Source organism: Myxine glutinosa, chromosome 2 (genome assembly GCF_964187855.1).
Source record: "Myxine glutinosa chromosome 2, kmMyxGlut1.1, whole genome shotgun sequence".
Classification (NCBI taxonomy): domain Eukaryota; kingdom Metazoa; phylum Chordata; class Myxini; order Myxiniformes; family Myxinidae; genus Myxine; species Myxine glutinosa.
Genome location: NC_136262.1, coordinates 142,582,230 through 142,597,305, shown reverse-complemented (window position 1 = coordinate 142,597,305; position 15,076 = coordinate 142,582,230). Strand labels below are relative to the sequence as shown.

Here is a 15,076-nt window from a genome sequence, read left to right as displayed (position 1 = left end):
AGTTTGTTCAAGGCATTTAAAAAAAAAAAATCTGCCCCTGGTGGGATCTGCGGGGGGTTTCCCCCCAAAATCGGTGTTTGATTTCTTCTCAGAAACGACACATGGAATTCCGATGAAACTTAACCACAACCTTAATCACCTATGCTGCACAAAAGTTTGTTCATGGCATTTAAAAAAATTGGGGTCTAAGGTTGTCTATTGGGGGGGGGGGGGGGCTTGACCCCCAAAATATGTATTTGCTTGTTTCTCTGAACCTACACACACAATTATGATGAAACGTCACCACAACCTTCATCATCCATGATGTACCAATGTTTGTTCAAGGCATTGGAAAAATTGGGGACTGAGGAGGTACGGGGTGAGGGGGGGGGGGGGGGGGTGTTGCCTCCAAAATTGTTATTTTTTTTGGTTGTTGTTTATTTTAAGTTTTATGATTATGTTCGTATGATTCTACATGCTGCCCTGTCTTCTAGCAAGCATCGAAATTGGTTTAAAATACCTTTAGTCAGTGCAGTATACTGTTTATTCTACCAGGTGAGCACCAGGGGTTTTGCCCCGATGCTTTATGTACATTTTCATTTCACAGTTCATAGTTGTAGCAATTACAATTTTCAAATGCTAGATATTGATTGAGGTTTTTTTTTTTTTCAGAACGCATTTACGTGTTTTGTTACGTAAATGTGTTTGTGTGTCTCATTGGTTCTTATTACACCATATGCAGGTTTCAGAATGTGGAACGGAGCCTTCCCAGGACTCAAAGTATCCATCTTTGTGTGTGTGTGTGTATGTATGTGTGCGTGTGTATGTGTGTGTGTGTGTGTGTGTGTGTGTGTGTGTGTGTGTGTGTGTGTGTCTCATTGGTTCTTATTACACCATATGCAGGTATCAAAATGTGGAACGGAGCCTTCCCAGGACTCAAAGTATCCATCTTTGTGTGTGTGTGTATGTATGTATGTGTGTGCGTGTGTGTGTGTGTGTGTGTGTGTGTGTCTCATTGGTTCTTATTACACCATATGCAGGTATCAAAATGTGGAACGGAGCCTTCCCAGGACTCAAAGTATCCATCTTCGTGTGCATGCATGCATGTGTGTGCGTGTTGTTCGTTTTTAACTCCATATGCTGGTTTCTTATTGCTTTTTCTTCCCTCTCAATGCTTTAAAAAAAAAGACAAAGCAGCAATTGTTTCTGGACGATTATCAATTTGTCGTTTACCCTCACCCCTACCACACTTTCATTTCATTTTATTGGGGCACTGAGACTCAGTTATTCTCACAGACCAACTCAACTTGACGCTTCTGACTTACTAAAATCAGACTCAGTTTTCTGACACATTTGTAGCTCCATTACAAGGCACCAAAGAAACAAACAAAAGAGGAAAACAAATGTGAATCAGTCAACGGAACCCAATAAAGTCCATATGCGTTCATAATAGGCCTAAGTGGGACGCTCAGCTAGTGAATTTTCGGAAGGCCATAGAGTCGTGCCATTGCAGTATCAGTTGGCTTCATTTGCTGCCAGTCACCAACAGTTATTACCCTCAAACGCTTTAACTTGGTAAGCATTCTGCTGATCTTTCCGATGAAAGTTTTCATCGGACCCGACTGCAGCATGACGCAAGTTCTTGGTCCTCCAAAAGTTGGTTCACTTTCTCTGAATATTCTGTCTTGTCCATGACTGCAGTAGCTCTGGCCTTGTCAGCTGGCAAGATGGCAATATTTGGATCTGCTTAGGCCCATTGCTTCACTCAGAGCGACGCAAACTTATGACTTGGCAAAATGGTTATCCTGGAAATCGAAGTACATCATTGAGGGAGCTCCAACAAGAGTCAAGTCGGCTGAACAATTCCTTCAGATACTGAAGGATGTCCAGCTTCAATCTGACGAGGTGATGGTGTCATTCGATGTAACTTCATTGTTTACTTCAATTCCATTACAATTGGCGAAAGAAACAATGGAAAGTTTACTGAATTCCGATTACGTCAAAACGAACAAGCACCTGAAGATTACCCACCTCGTGGAGCTGCTTGCCTTTTGCCTAAAAACGTACTGTACATTTAAAGGAAAGGTCTATGAGCAAATAAGAGGCACACCTATGGGATCACCAATATCGGGGATCATACAAGAAGCTGTGCGGCAATGATTAGAATCACTGGTATCTTCCATCTACCAACCAAAGTTGTGGGTTCACTACGTCGATGATACTTTTGTCGTCATACAATGGGACATGATAAGCACGTTCAAAGAATAACTCGATGTTGTCTTTCCCGATATCCAATTCACAATGGAAGAAGAAGCAAATCAACAACTTCCATTTTTGGGTGTTTTGGTTTTCCAGCAATTTGGGAAACTGCAGACAACCATATACAGGAAGGCAACCAATACCAGTCAGATTCTGCATTACGGTAGTAACCATCCTATGGCTCATAAACGACGATGCTTGTGAGCACTATTCCAACGGGTCGAAACACTGCAGCAACTCGGAAGCAAAAAAAGAAGAAGAACCTTCTACGAAAGTTATTCCGTTCAAATGATTACCCCAATGGTTTTGTGAATAAGTGTACGCGGAGGAGAGTAAATGGTGGACCCACATAACCCAAACCAAAGTTTTGGCATGCCCTCCCATACGTGACAAACATATCAGAAGCTACTGCTCGCCTGCTGGCCCCATTTGAAGTTGGGATTGCACATGGACCTGAGGCTACCATTAAACGCAGAATCATGCAACCTGAAGACAGATTGAATCGGAGGACAAATCATCCGTCATCTATAAAATAAATCGCAGCAACCGCGCAGCTCACGACATTGTGGAGACTTCTAAAAGATTAAAAACAAGGCTTTATGAACATCAGTTAGCCGTACGTAGGAAGGAACCTCTCTCCCAGGTCGCATCACACAACATCAGCCAAGACCATCAATTGATGTTCAGTATGGCGGAGGCGATAGGACAAGCGAACAACCGAACGTCCAGACAACTGCAGGAGGCCTGGTATTCAAATGAAAATCAACAGACATATCGAGCTACATCCGGCTTAAACACCAAACACACTGAACATTGTTAACCATGAACACCTGTGCAGAAAGCTCTACATCAAAGAAGTAATCAGTTAACCGGTAAAGTGATGTTAACACAGGTGCTAACAATCAGGATGATTAAACTCTCAACGTTGTATGGCTCAGAAGCAAACTGCATATAGGATTTCCTTGATCAAAACAAAACGTAGCTGACAGTGCTATAACACGTTCCAACATTAACCTGTTTTGAGATTTGCTCAGAATACAGGTTCAAGGAAAAGTGCATTTACCTTGTGTGCATCTATTTCAGCATTAAATTTGTTCTGGAATAACTTCAGCTTGTTGTGAAGGGAAGTCACTTCCTCTTTCTGTCTTTCGACTTCTTTATTGAGCTTATGCATATCCGTGTCCTGCAAGGGAAGTAAAATCCTGTTAAATGCATTCAGAGGATTCTGCTTGCATCCCAAAGGAAAAAAACCAAAAAAACATTATACTTCAAGACTCCAAAATGTTTGTTTCTTACAACTTGAATGAAACAAATAGCTGACTGACACAAGGTTTCTTTTAATCATAATTTCTGAGATATTACTTGAAAGCCATGCTTAAAAAAAAAGTCAGTCATGACTTGTGTTGGGTTATTGACGCACAAAGACCCAGCATTAAATACCATATTCACATTCGAAGTATCGTAAAATCTCACTTCGACTTACATCAGACACGTCCTCCAAAATCATCCACATCATCCCGAGCTGCTGCATAAGCTTACAACATTCACAGTAGCATGGAACGTCGTGACATCGACCGTGCTCCGCCCACATTAGTACATCATGAAACATACAGTATATATATATATATATTTTTGGATACAAGATCTAGGCTCGTGCAAGAGCTAATATCAATCAGAAAAAAAAAACGGACACAAAACATACAATAAAGGGAGCGGGAGACAAGATGAGGAGAGGGAGGGAAGCACACAAGTACAACAGCAGAGAACTGGGACATTGGGAGATCTGTGGGAGGGAGAGGGTTTGGGGGGAGGAGGCATGGGAAGGGTGGGGGGGGGGGGAGGGTGGATGGGAGAGGTATAAACACATGGACACTGCTAGAACTTCCAGGAAAGAGGTTGGTATTTCCAAAAAAGTGGATCTGGGGTGAATTAACGGGGGTAGAAGAGATCAAGGTTTTGGATGGGAGAAGATAAGAGATGGTGGTGAACAGCTGTTTTAAACACCTGGAGGGAGGAGAGGGATTGAAGAGAGTGAGGGAGTTTGTTCCAGAGGCGGGAGTAAAGAGGAATGAAGGAGGGAAGGTGAGCAGAGAGTCTTGATTTTGGCAATTTCACCAGAAGAGGGCTGTCGTCAGATCTTGTGCGACCTGAAGGAATATTTGGGGTACAGAGCACAGATATAGCTGGGGGAGCAAGGCCGGAGAGGAGTCGGTAGAAGGCAGAAAGACCACTTACCTGCCTGCGGCGAATGAGTGAAAGGCCCTCGGAGTTAGCTTCATCGCGGGAGATTCCAATGATTCTGAAAGCTTTGATTTCAAAAGCGTGAAGATGAGCTCGGTGTGAGGCAGGAGCACCAGCCCAGAGGGGAGAGCAATATTCCATTGAGCTGCTGATGACAGCCTTGTATGTGGTGAGGAGCTCAGGTGTGCCAAGGAAGGACTTCGCACGACGGAGGACGCCCAGTCGGCGCCTGGCTTTGGAGGCCAGCTTGGAAATGTGGTTTTCCCAGGAAAGATCATGGCAGATAGTGAGACCCAAAAGCTTGAGTGACAGAACTTCTTGGAGAGGATGGTTTAGAAAGTAGATGGGAGGGTTGTCCCGTCGATCGTTTCGGAGAGACATAGTAAGAGTGTGAGATTTGTCAGGATTGAAAGACATGTTCCACTTGTTTGACTAGTCTTGCACCAAGTTTGATTAAAATCCCTTAAACTGTTTTCAAGTATCACATTTTACCTGACATGACCTCTGACCTTCGATGCCAAAATCGAATTAGTTCATCTTTTCATCATAATATATACTTAAGGAAAGTTTGGTCAAAATTCCATCACTGGTTCACAAGTTCGCTCAGTAACAGAATGTTTACCTAATGGGACCTCTGACCTTTGAACTCTTGACCCCATATTCGAATTAGTTCATCTTTGCATCATTATTACACACCAGCAACGGTACCCGCCCTAAGGGCGGGGCTTCAATTGTGAGGCCCAAATGAAAAGGTAAAATATCAGAAATTGAAGGCTTTTTTATTTTAAACGATTCATATAAACATCCGTTAAATCATATCACATGCATAATCGTCAAAATCTAAACAGTATCTTACTATAATTCACCAAATGTCCCACATTCTACACATCCACACAATCACGTGTATGGATGGATGTTACGTGTGTGTGCCGTGCACGTGCCGTGTGTGTGGATGCTACGTACGGGTGGGAGGCCAGAAGCAAACAGGCAATGCAGATACGGCGAATGCTAAAGCATGAAACCAATAAATTCTACATTCCTGTAGCACCTTCAGTCGCACGTCAGACATGGACAGCAAGTTCGTGAAGGACTTCCATGAAAAACGTACCCGTGCGCAAACAAACGGGTACGTTCATGTATAGAAACATCGATCGTGGGACCGTGGCGAATCTGCATATGGCGATACGTGAAGTTCACGTTCAGAAAGTAGAAACCATCACGGCATTGATCTTTGATCTGAAGGCGGAACCGTGCGAACTCACTTGGGGAGAAAGTGCATCAGCCTTTTGCATGAGGGATGTCGATCTTGAATCCTTCTTCACCATGCGGGAACATCAGCACATAGTGAAGAGGATCATAGCTCCGGTGCAGCTCCGTGATGGTTTGAAGTCTACCTTCACGCTAATAGAGGATGACGTTCAAATGGTCCACATGTTCGCCGGGTATGATGATGGATACCTCGCTTTCCTGCGGGAGGTTGTCACGTCGAGCATGCTCACCTGAAGGCCGCTTTCTTGCATCCAGAACCATGGTGATGTTGTTGTCTGCTTCCATCAACTCATGGGCAGATTTCAGAGACTGGATGTACAGTCACGTGAAAAAGTAAGTACACCCCATGTAAAGTTTTGACTTTTTCAACATATTTCAACATACAGCTATTTGATCTTCATTTCAACAATATTGATAGATAAAGGTGATATAATATAACAAATATCATGAAACATTTACATTTTGTAGTCCATTGTATAATTTAAATAAACATAAACGCAAATTTCACATGTGGAAAAAGTAAGTACACCTTTGGCTCTAATAGGTGGTATTGCCCCCTTTGGCAGAAACAACCTCAAGTAGACGTTTCTTATAACTGCCTACCGGCCCTACCAGTCTCTGACATCGACAGGGAGAAATTTATGCCCACTCCTCCACGCAGAATTCTTTCTGCTGTGCGATGTTTGAGGGGTTACTTGCATGCACAGCTCGTTTCAAATCCCCCCACAACATCTCTATGGGATTTAGATCCAGGCTTTGACTTGGCCATTCCAGAACCCTCCATTTCTTTCTTTTCAGCCATTACTTTGTGGATTTACTGGTACGTTTAGGGTCAAGGGTCATTGTCATGTTGCAAGGTCCACCTTCGGTTGAGCTTCCACTTTCCGACAGATGGCCTCACATTATCCTCAAGCACCCTCTGGTACAATGAAGAATTCATAGTGGATTCTATGATGGTGAGCTGTCCAGGCCCTGATGCAGCAAAGCTGCCCAAAACCATAATATTTCCACCACCATGCTTTACAGTTGGTATCAGGTTCTTGTGGCCAAATATGTCTTCTGGTACTGTGGCCAAATAGCCCTACCTTTGACTCATATGTCCAGAGCACGTTGTTCCAGAAGTGCTGGTCTTTGCCTCGGTGTTCATTGGCAAACTTTAGTCTTGCCCTGACGTTCTTTCTGGACAGCAAAGGTTTCCTCCTGGCACACCTCCCATGTAGATCTAATTTGGTCCTGTAGGTTCCGTGATGACATTCTGGGGTTCTTAGAGACTTCTTTCAGCATCTTGCGGTCTGCTCTCGGGCTGAACTTGCTGGGGCGGCCTGGCCTGAACAAGTTGGCAGTTGTTTGGAATCTTCTCCACTTGTAGATGATCTTCCGGACAGTCGAATGATTGATTTCAAATTGTTTGGAGATCTTTTTAAATCCCTTCCCAGACTCGTAGGCATCTATAACCTTCTTTCTGAAGGCATCAGAGAGCTCTTTTGATCTAGGCATGGTGACGCTGCACACTTCAACAACAAAAAGAGCAAACCAAACTAAATGTCTGAGGTTTAAATAAGACAGGTTCCTCCAAGATCCTTTCCAACGATGTTCTAATCATTTGCACTTGAGCTGGTGCACCTGATTCTAATTTTAGGTATTTGAAGTCGTGATAAATGTCGTGGTGTACTTACTTTTTCGACATGCGAAATTTGCATTTATGTTTATTTAAATTATACAATGGACTACAAAATGTAAATGTTTCATGGTATGTGTTATATTATATCACCTTTATCTATCAATATTGTTGAAATGAAGATCAAATAGCTGTATGTTGAAATATGTTGAAAAAGTCAAAACTTTACATGGGGTGTACTTACTTTTTCACATGACTGTAGGGATTGTTCTGACGCAGCCAGTCTTGGAGAGTCTTCAGAATGTCAATATACCGTTGAGCTGTTCATTAAATCGCAGTCGGTTTTCCAGTTCGTCACTGTCATGGAACCATATTTGAGCGAACGTTGGATGCGATTGATCACTTTCTGGCTGGAGTGGTCCAATGCGATGGTAGACTTTACCTTGAAGCTTCACCATGGGGCTGAATCCTGGCATGAAGAGCTCCTCCATTCCGATCGATGCCATGGCCAAGGCATTGTTGAACTGGCGTATCTTCTCAATCAACTCCTTTCAGTCAAACAGAACTTTGAAAATCTTCAGGATAGGTCTCGAGCAGATTGATTGCAATTTTGCCCTTCTCACAGCAGAATCCAGGTCGTTCGTCATTCCAGCAGTGGGCCTTGCAGAAGGGACACTTACGTCCTGTATCATACAGACTTGGCAGCTTGTGACCTTGCTGCTTTGCTTGATAGTCAGCTTCTTCAAAGTGCTGGACATCAAACACTGCTCCAATCCTCCTCTTTTGCGTTAGAGCCACTTTAAGCTGGACTTCCCTCGCGCTCTGGTGTGCAGCTGTGTTACGATCTTGTTCACCAGATCTGTATTCCTCGGACTGCCTCCGAGACTGGTGTGCAGCTGTGTCACATCCTTGTTCACCAGATCTGTATTCCTCAGACTGCCTCCGAGACGGGTATGCAGCTGTGTCATGTACTTGTTCCTGCCTCCGATAGTCCTCGTCTAAGCGAGACTTCTTTCTTGCAACAGCTTCCTTGGACGTTTTCGTTAATGAGGCTTTCCGTTTGGGAGGCATTTTACCGGTTTATCTGAAACGGCACCCGCCCAGAAACACGTACCAGAGAAAACAAATCGTTTTGGCAATGGCCTCTCCAATATTGTACCCGTTTGTGACGTTTGTCACATTGTCTCCAGGACCCGTTTGTGAGGATGTTTTCATTGTGATGAAAATATTCGAATTCGAATTTATTTTTTCGTATTTATTCGAATTGCACGAATATGTGAATTGTGATTGTGTTTCATTGTGATGTTTGTGCAGCGACGGGCGGTGTGTTCAAAGGGCAGGGACTTAATCAACGCGAGCTGATGACTCGCGCTTACTGGGAATTCCTCGTTCGTGGGACACTGTCTCAGTGTCTCAAGCCCCAGTCACCATCACGGATGGGGCTCAGCGGTTTACCCAAGCATGACGGCGAAGGGCAAGGTACACACTGGCCCGTCCAGTGTAGCGCGCATGCGGCCCCGGATATCGAAGGGCATTACATGTTCATTAAACATTAAATGTTCATTAAAGGATTACGAAACGAAAAACATTACGAAATTACGTTCACACCGTCACGTCAAACACTACCGTGAACACATACATCGTCACAACATCATCACTATGAGATCATCGTCGCAATGAACGTTATGCGAACGCGAATCTTATGCGGGAGTCCAAACCTGAGAATGCTGGAGACCAAAGCTGAAATTGGGAAAAATAAATAGCCTATTTTACTCCTAGGGGTCCCAGGATACCCACCCAAAATATACTTGTGATCGGTTCAGCAGTTTTTACAGTACCTTCGAACAGACAGACGAACATTTGGTGAATTATAGTAAGATACTTGAACCAAGTTTGACTTGGATCCCTTCAGCCGTTCTTAAGTTATCGGCAACAAACACCTATCATGGACGCACAGATTAACGGACACATGGATGGACGGAGGGTGAAAAACATGATTCCAGCGACCTTTTTGGAGGAGGCATAAAAACGTCAAAGGCTGGACATGACACCTCTACTAGAATCTATTTAACTGCCCCTCACACCCTGACTCCCAAACTCCAACTGCAACTGCCCCTTTCACCGTGTCTCTCAAACCTGAACTGACTGCCCCTCGCACAGTGTCTCTCAAATTCCAACTGCCTAAAACGGTGAAAAGGTGAAGAAGTTTCTGGTAACCCAAGACTCTGATTCGGCAACTCGCCAGGACTGCATGAACACGTAACGCGTCCTAAAAACGTGCTCTGCCACTTTTGCACGTCATCTTTCTGCTTTGCTCACCCTATAATTTGCGCAAGGTAAACTTTCATTTGCTTGGAAGTCAGCCAACATCGCAATTGACACCAAATCCTCTTTTCTCCAATGACTTGATTTCATATCATCAATTTGATTTCACACTGGGTCATTCAACCTTGAACGTGCTGCTTCTACTCCCAACAATGGATGCAGGCCCTCAATGTAAGGCATGAGATCAGGATCGTCAATGTAGACATATCTTGAGTATTCAATACAGTCTGGCACCACACGTTGGCTCTCCAAACTCTGCTTATATGATCCAGGAACATCTCCACAGATTCTGTAGCTTATTAATCACTCTGGTGACTTCCGCTTCCGGTCCCTCGAGCGAGGAGGTCCGGTCCACGACATCACAACATCTCTCCACGACATCCCAATTCCCCCCCCCCAGAATTTCCATGTTTTAAACGTTTCCCAGTGTATACCCTGGATTAGAATAGGTACACCGTATCCCTGCGTGTCGAAAGAGACGACTAAGAGGGTTGGCGTCAGGAAAGGCACCCGGCCATAAAAAAAATTGCCTCAAAAAGAGAACCATGACAATTACAACTACATATGGGCAGGGTACAGCCCGAATGGTGTTGGTGTCCTGTTTTCTGAGGAGTTTGTAGACAGTGTGGTGAGTGTGACTAGAGTGAGTGATAGGTTGATGATGTTGAAACTGATGATTGGAAAGCTCTTGGTGAACGTCATCTCGGGATATGCTCCGCAGGTCGGTCTGAGCGATGAAGAGAAGGACAAGTTCTGATTTGCGATAGAGAAGCTGATGGAAAATGTGAAAGATGAGGAAGTTGTTGTGGTAGGAGGAGACCTAAATGGACATGTGGGAAGGAGTTTGGATGGTTTTGAGGGAGTTCGTGGGGGTTACGGATATGGTGTGAGAAATGGAGAAGGTGAAAGGATTTTGGAGTTTGCTGATGGAGCTGATTTGTTGATTTGTAATACTCAGTTCCAGAAAGAGGATAATAAGCTTGTTACATACACGTCAGGTGGGTCGACGACAACCGTTGACTACCCGATGGTGCGTAGGCGAGATAGGGGGCACCTCCGGGACACAAAGGTGATCCCGGGGGAGGAGGCTGTTTCACAGCACCACTTGGTTGTCTGCGACATAAGGGTGAAAGGTGCGAGGAGAGCTCGGCGGGTGAAGTACCAACCGAGAATGAATGTGTGGAGGTTGAAAGAGGTGACAGTAAGGGAGGCATTAAAAGAGAGACTGAGTATGGTGGAGAATGATGTGGTTGAGCTTGAAAGTGGTTGGATGTCAATGAAGGCTAGTCTGTTGGGAGCCGTTGGTGAGGTATGTGGATGGACAAAAGGACCACGGTCTTACCCTTTGTCCAACATTTAAAAAACAAAACAATCAAATAAACAAAAAAAATTCTTTATTAATTCTTTCTCTCCTCCCGGACACGTGCTTGTTCACTCTCCTCCTCGTCTCGACTTGTGCCCCGCCCCCTATATCTCGTTTTTTCTTCCACCTCTGCTCCTTCTTTCTCAAATCCACATCCTCACTTAGAGACTTTTCCCAGATTATTTTTCATGGTTTTGTTTAAATATTATTTAAATATGTTTAAACCGTAGCCGTGATGCTGACGCCGCCCTCCCCCCCCCTTCCCCCCCCCCCAGAATTTCCATGTTTTAAACGTTTCCCAGTGTATACCCTGGATTAGAATAGGTACACCGTATCCCTGCGTGTCGAAAGAGACGACTAAGAGGGTTGGCGTCAGGAAAGGCACCCGGCCATAAAAAAAATTGCCTCAAAAAGAGAACCATGACAATTACAACTACATATGGGCAGGGTACAGCCCGAAGTGGAGATCGGTTTCTGAGGTTTGGGACATGGAATGTAGGGACAATGACAGGGAGATCAGGAGAAGTGGTGGAAGTATTGGTCAGAAGAAGAGTGGACATATGTTGTGTGCAAGAGACGAGATGGAAGGGAAGTGGTGTGAGAATGGTGAAGGGTAGGAAGGGACAGAAATACAAGTTTGTGTGGCAAGGGTGCCCGGAGGGCGTGAATGGTGTTGGTGTCCTGTTTTCTGAGGAGTTTGTAGACAGTGTGGTGAGTGTGACTAGAGTGAGTGATAGGTTGATGATGTTGAAACTGATGATTGGAAAGCTCTTGGTGAACGTCATCTCGGGATATGCTCCGCAGGTCGGTCTGAGCGATGAAGAGAAGGACAAGTTCTGATTTGCGATAGAGAAGCTGATGGAAAATGTGAAAGATGAGGAAGTTGTTGTGGTAGGAGGAGACCTAAATGGACATGTGGGAAGGAGTTTGGATGGTTTTGAGGGAGTTCGTGGGGGTTACGGATATGGTGTGAGAAATGGAGAAGGTGAAAGGATTTTGGAGTTTGCTGATGGAGCTGATTTGTTGATTTGTAATACTCAGTTCCAGAAAGAGGATAATAAGCTTGTTACATACACGTCAGGTGGGTCGACGACAACCGTTGACTACCCGATGGTGCGTAGGCGAGATAGGGGGCACCTCCGGGACACAAAGGTGATCCCGGGGGAGGAGGCTGTTTCACAGCACCACTTGGTTGTCTGCGACATAAGGGTGAAAGGTGCGAGGAGAGCTCGGCGGGTGAAGTACCAACCGAGAATGAATGTGTGGAGGTTGAAAGAGGTGACAGTAAGGGAGGCATTAAAAGAGAGACTGAGTATGGTGGAGAATGATGTGGTTGAGCTTGAAAGTGGTTGGATGTCAATGAAGGCTAGTCTGTTGGGAGCCGTTGGTGAGGTATGTGGATGGACAAAAGGACCACGGAGGCACTCGGAAACATGGTGGTGGGATGATGAAGTTGGAAAGAGGATTGACGAGAAGAGGAAGAAGTTCAAGGAGTGGCAGAAGGCGAAGGGTACGGGAGCAGAAACAGCAGAGCATGAAAGTTATAAGGCAGGCAAGAAGGCTGCAAAGAAAGAGGTAGCAAAGGCGCAGGAGGCATGTAGGAAAATGTTCGGAGAACGCTTGGATTCGGAAGAGGGTCAGAGAGCGGTATTCAGGATTGCAAAGCAGATAGCAAAAGAGAGGTGCGATGTGATGGGGGTGAGTTCCTTGAAGGATGAAGTGGGACAAATCGTTGTGGACCCAGATGGAATTAAAGGAAGATGGAAGAGATATATGGAAATGCTGTTGAATTCAGAGAATGAATGGGATGGCAACATAGAGAGTAACCCAGTTTTAGGACCGGCAGAGAAGATAACCGAGAAGGAAGTTGAGGAAGCGATAAAAGCAATGAAGAGTAGAAAAGCGGGAGGGCCGACGGGAGTTGTGGGAGATATGTTGAAGGCAGCAGGAAGTTGGGGTGTGAAGAGAATGACAGAGAGCTGTAATCTGGTGGTGAAAGAAGGCCGCATTCCAGTGGATTGGGAACTGAGTACCCTCGTCCCTCTATACAAGGGGAAAGGTGACCCTCTGGAGTGTGGCACGTACCGAGCGATAAAGTTATTGGAGCATGGAATGAAGGTATTGGAAAGGGTGTTGGAGAGGAGGATAAAGAAGAAAGTGAAGATCGACGAAATGCAGTTTGGATTTATGCCAGGAAGAGGAATGACAGACGCGCTTTTCATTGTGAGGCAGTTGCAGGAGAAGTACATGGAGAAGAGGAAGAAGTTGTTTCTTGGGTTTGTTGATCTGGAGAAAGCATTCGATAGGGTTCCACGCAAAGTATTGACATGGGCATTAAGGAAGTTAGGAGTGGAGGAATGGTTGATCAGAGTAGTGATGGCAATGTACAAAAGAGCGCGCACAGCTATAATGACGAAGGACGGGAACAGTGGTGAGTTTGAGGTGAAGGTGGGAGTGCATCAGGGGTCGGTACTAAGTCCACTACTATTTGTAGCTGTGATGGAGGTGCTGGCTCAGAACGTAAAGGAGGGTTTACCGTGGGAGTTGTTGTATGCAGATGATCTGGTGTTGATTGCGGAAAGTATGGATGGACTGAAGGAAAAGATGAACAAGTGGAAGGAATGTGTGGAGACGGAGGGTCTGGGGGCGGGTGTCGGAGGGACGAGGGTGGTGGCGGGTCGTGGAGCATGTGGTGGGGTGGAGGGAACTGGGGGGAGGCCCTGTGCTGTGTGTAGGGGGGGGGGGGGTGTCGGAGTGAACTCCATTCGGTGTGCAGTGTGCGCTGAGTGGGTTCATCGGGGGTGTGGTGGTCTGGGAGGGTCGTTGGCCGGTGTGGCGGCTACATTTGGGTGTGGGGTGTGCGCGGAGGGAGCTGCAGATGGAGGGGATGTTGGGTTGGATCTTGGAGACAGCGTGGGGCTGGAGGATGTGGAGACGTTTTGCTGCCTTGGAGACGTGCTGGATGGAGAGGATGGATCGGACTCGGCGGCGGTTGCTGGGGTGGGATGTGCATGGGGGGGGTGGGGGGGGGTTCAGGAACTGAGTGGCGTGCTGATGAGGAGGGGAGTGTCATTGAAGCTGAAGGGAGGGGTGTATGCTGCATGTGTGGGAAGTGTTGTGATTTATGGGAGCGAGGCATGGGTGGTGGACGTGGAGCGGCAGCGAGGGTTGGAGGGGGTGGAGGTGCGGGTGGTTCGGTGGATGTGCAGAGTGTCGTTGAGGGAGAGGGGGGCAGATGATGAATTGCGAAGGATGATGGGAATGGAGCCTGTGATTGATGCTGTGGAGATGAACGGGTTGAGATGGTTTGGTCATGTGTTGGGGAGGGATGGGAGTGGCTGTTTGATGGGAGTGATGGAAGTGGGTGTGGGGGTGGGGGGGGGGGTGGAGAGAGGGGGGGACCGAGAGGGACTTGGCTGGAGATGGTGGAGGAGGAAATGTGGGCAAGGGGGTTGACAAGGAGGGATGCAGAAAATAGGGCAAAATGGAGAGGATTGTCATGGGGACCACAAGGCTAACCCCCCTCTAGCAGGGAAAATGGCCTTTAAAATGCATGTTGTTGTTTGTTGTTGTATTAATCACTATGGTAGCTTACAAGTTCTCTCTCTCAAAGGGATCCTCTCAACGGGACCATTTCATCTCCCTGTCCAAGCTGGAGTGCCCCAAAGCAGTGTTCTGGGCCCCATCCTATTTCTAATCTTCATCAAAGATCTGACTCTCTGGAAAATAATGATTATCTCTTTGCTGATGCCTACATGCTCTGTCGTAACATCCCTCATCCTTCTGATTGGCATGCATCAACCGCATCCCTCTCTGCAGATCTTGACAAAATCACAAGCTGGTCAAACACTTGGAATATGTCTTTTAATCCTGACAACTCTCACACTGCATCTCACCGAAAGGACCGTCTGGTGAACCCTCTGTGTCGGACCAGCCTGTACCACCTGATGTTGTTGCAAGTCAACATTTGCCATTGAAAATAAATGAATTACAAAGCCCGCCTCCTCCCCCCACCCCCACCC

General features: G+C 45.9%; 1 protein-coding gene across 3 annotated transcripts in view; it reads right to left on the bottom strand.

The window, feature by feature from the left end:
* Nucleotides 1-15,076, bottom strand: part of CCDC186 (coiled-coil domain containing 186) — a 188,966-nt gene that overhangs the window by 153,011 nt on the left and 20,879 nt on the right. For all 3 annotated transcript variants that reach the window (XR_013622393.1, XR_013622394.1, XM_078771761.1), the window contains exon 6: nucleotides 3,302-3,421. Coding sequence is in view for 1 of the 3 variants with exons in the window: in XM_078771761.1 (XP_078627887.1) it covers nucleotides 3,302-3,421 (120 nt within the window). In the remaining 2 variants the exon portion in view is untranslated. The remainder of the gene's footprint in view (nucleotides 1-3,301; nucleotides 3,422-15,076) is intronic.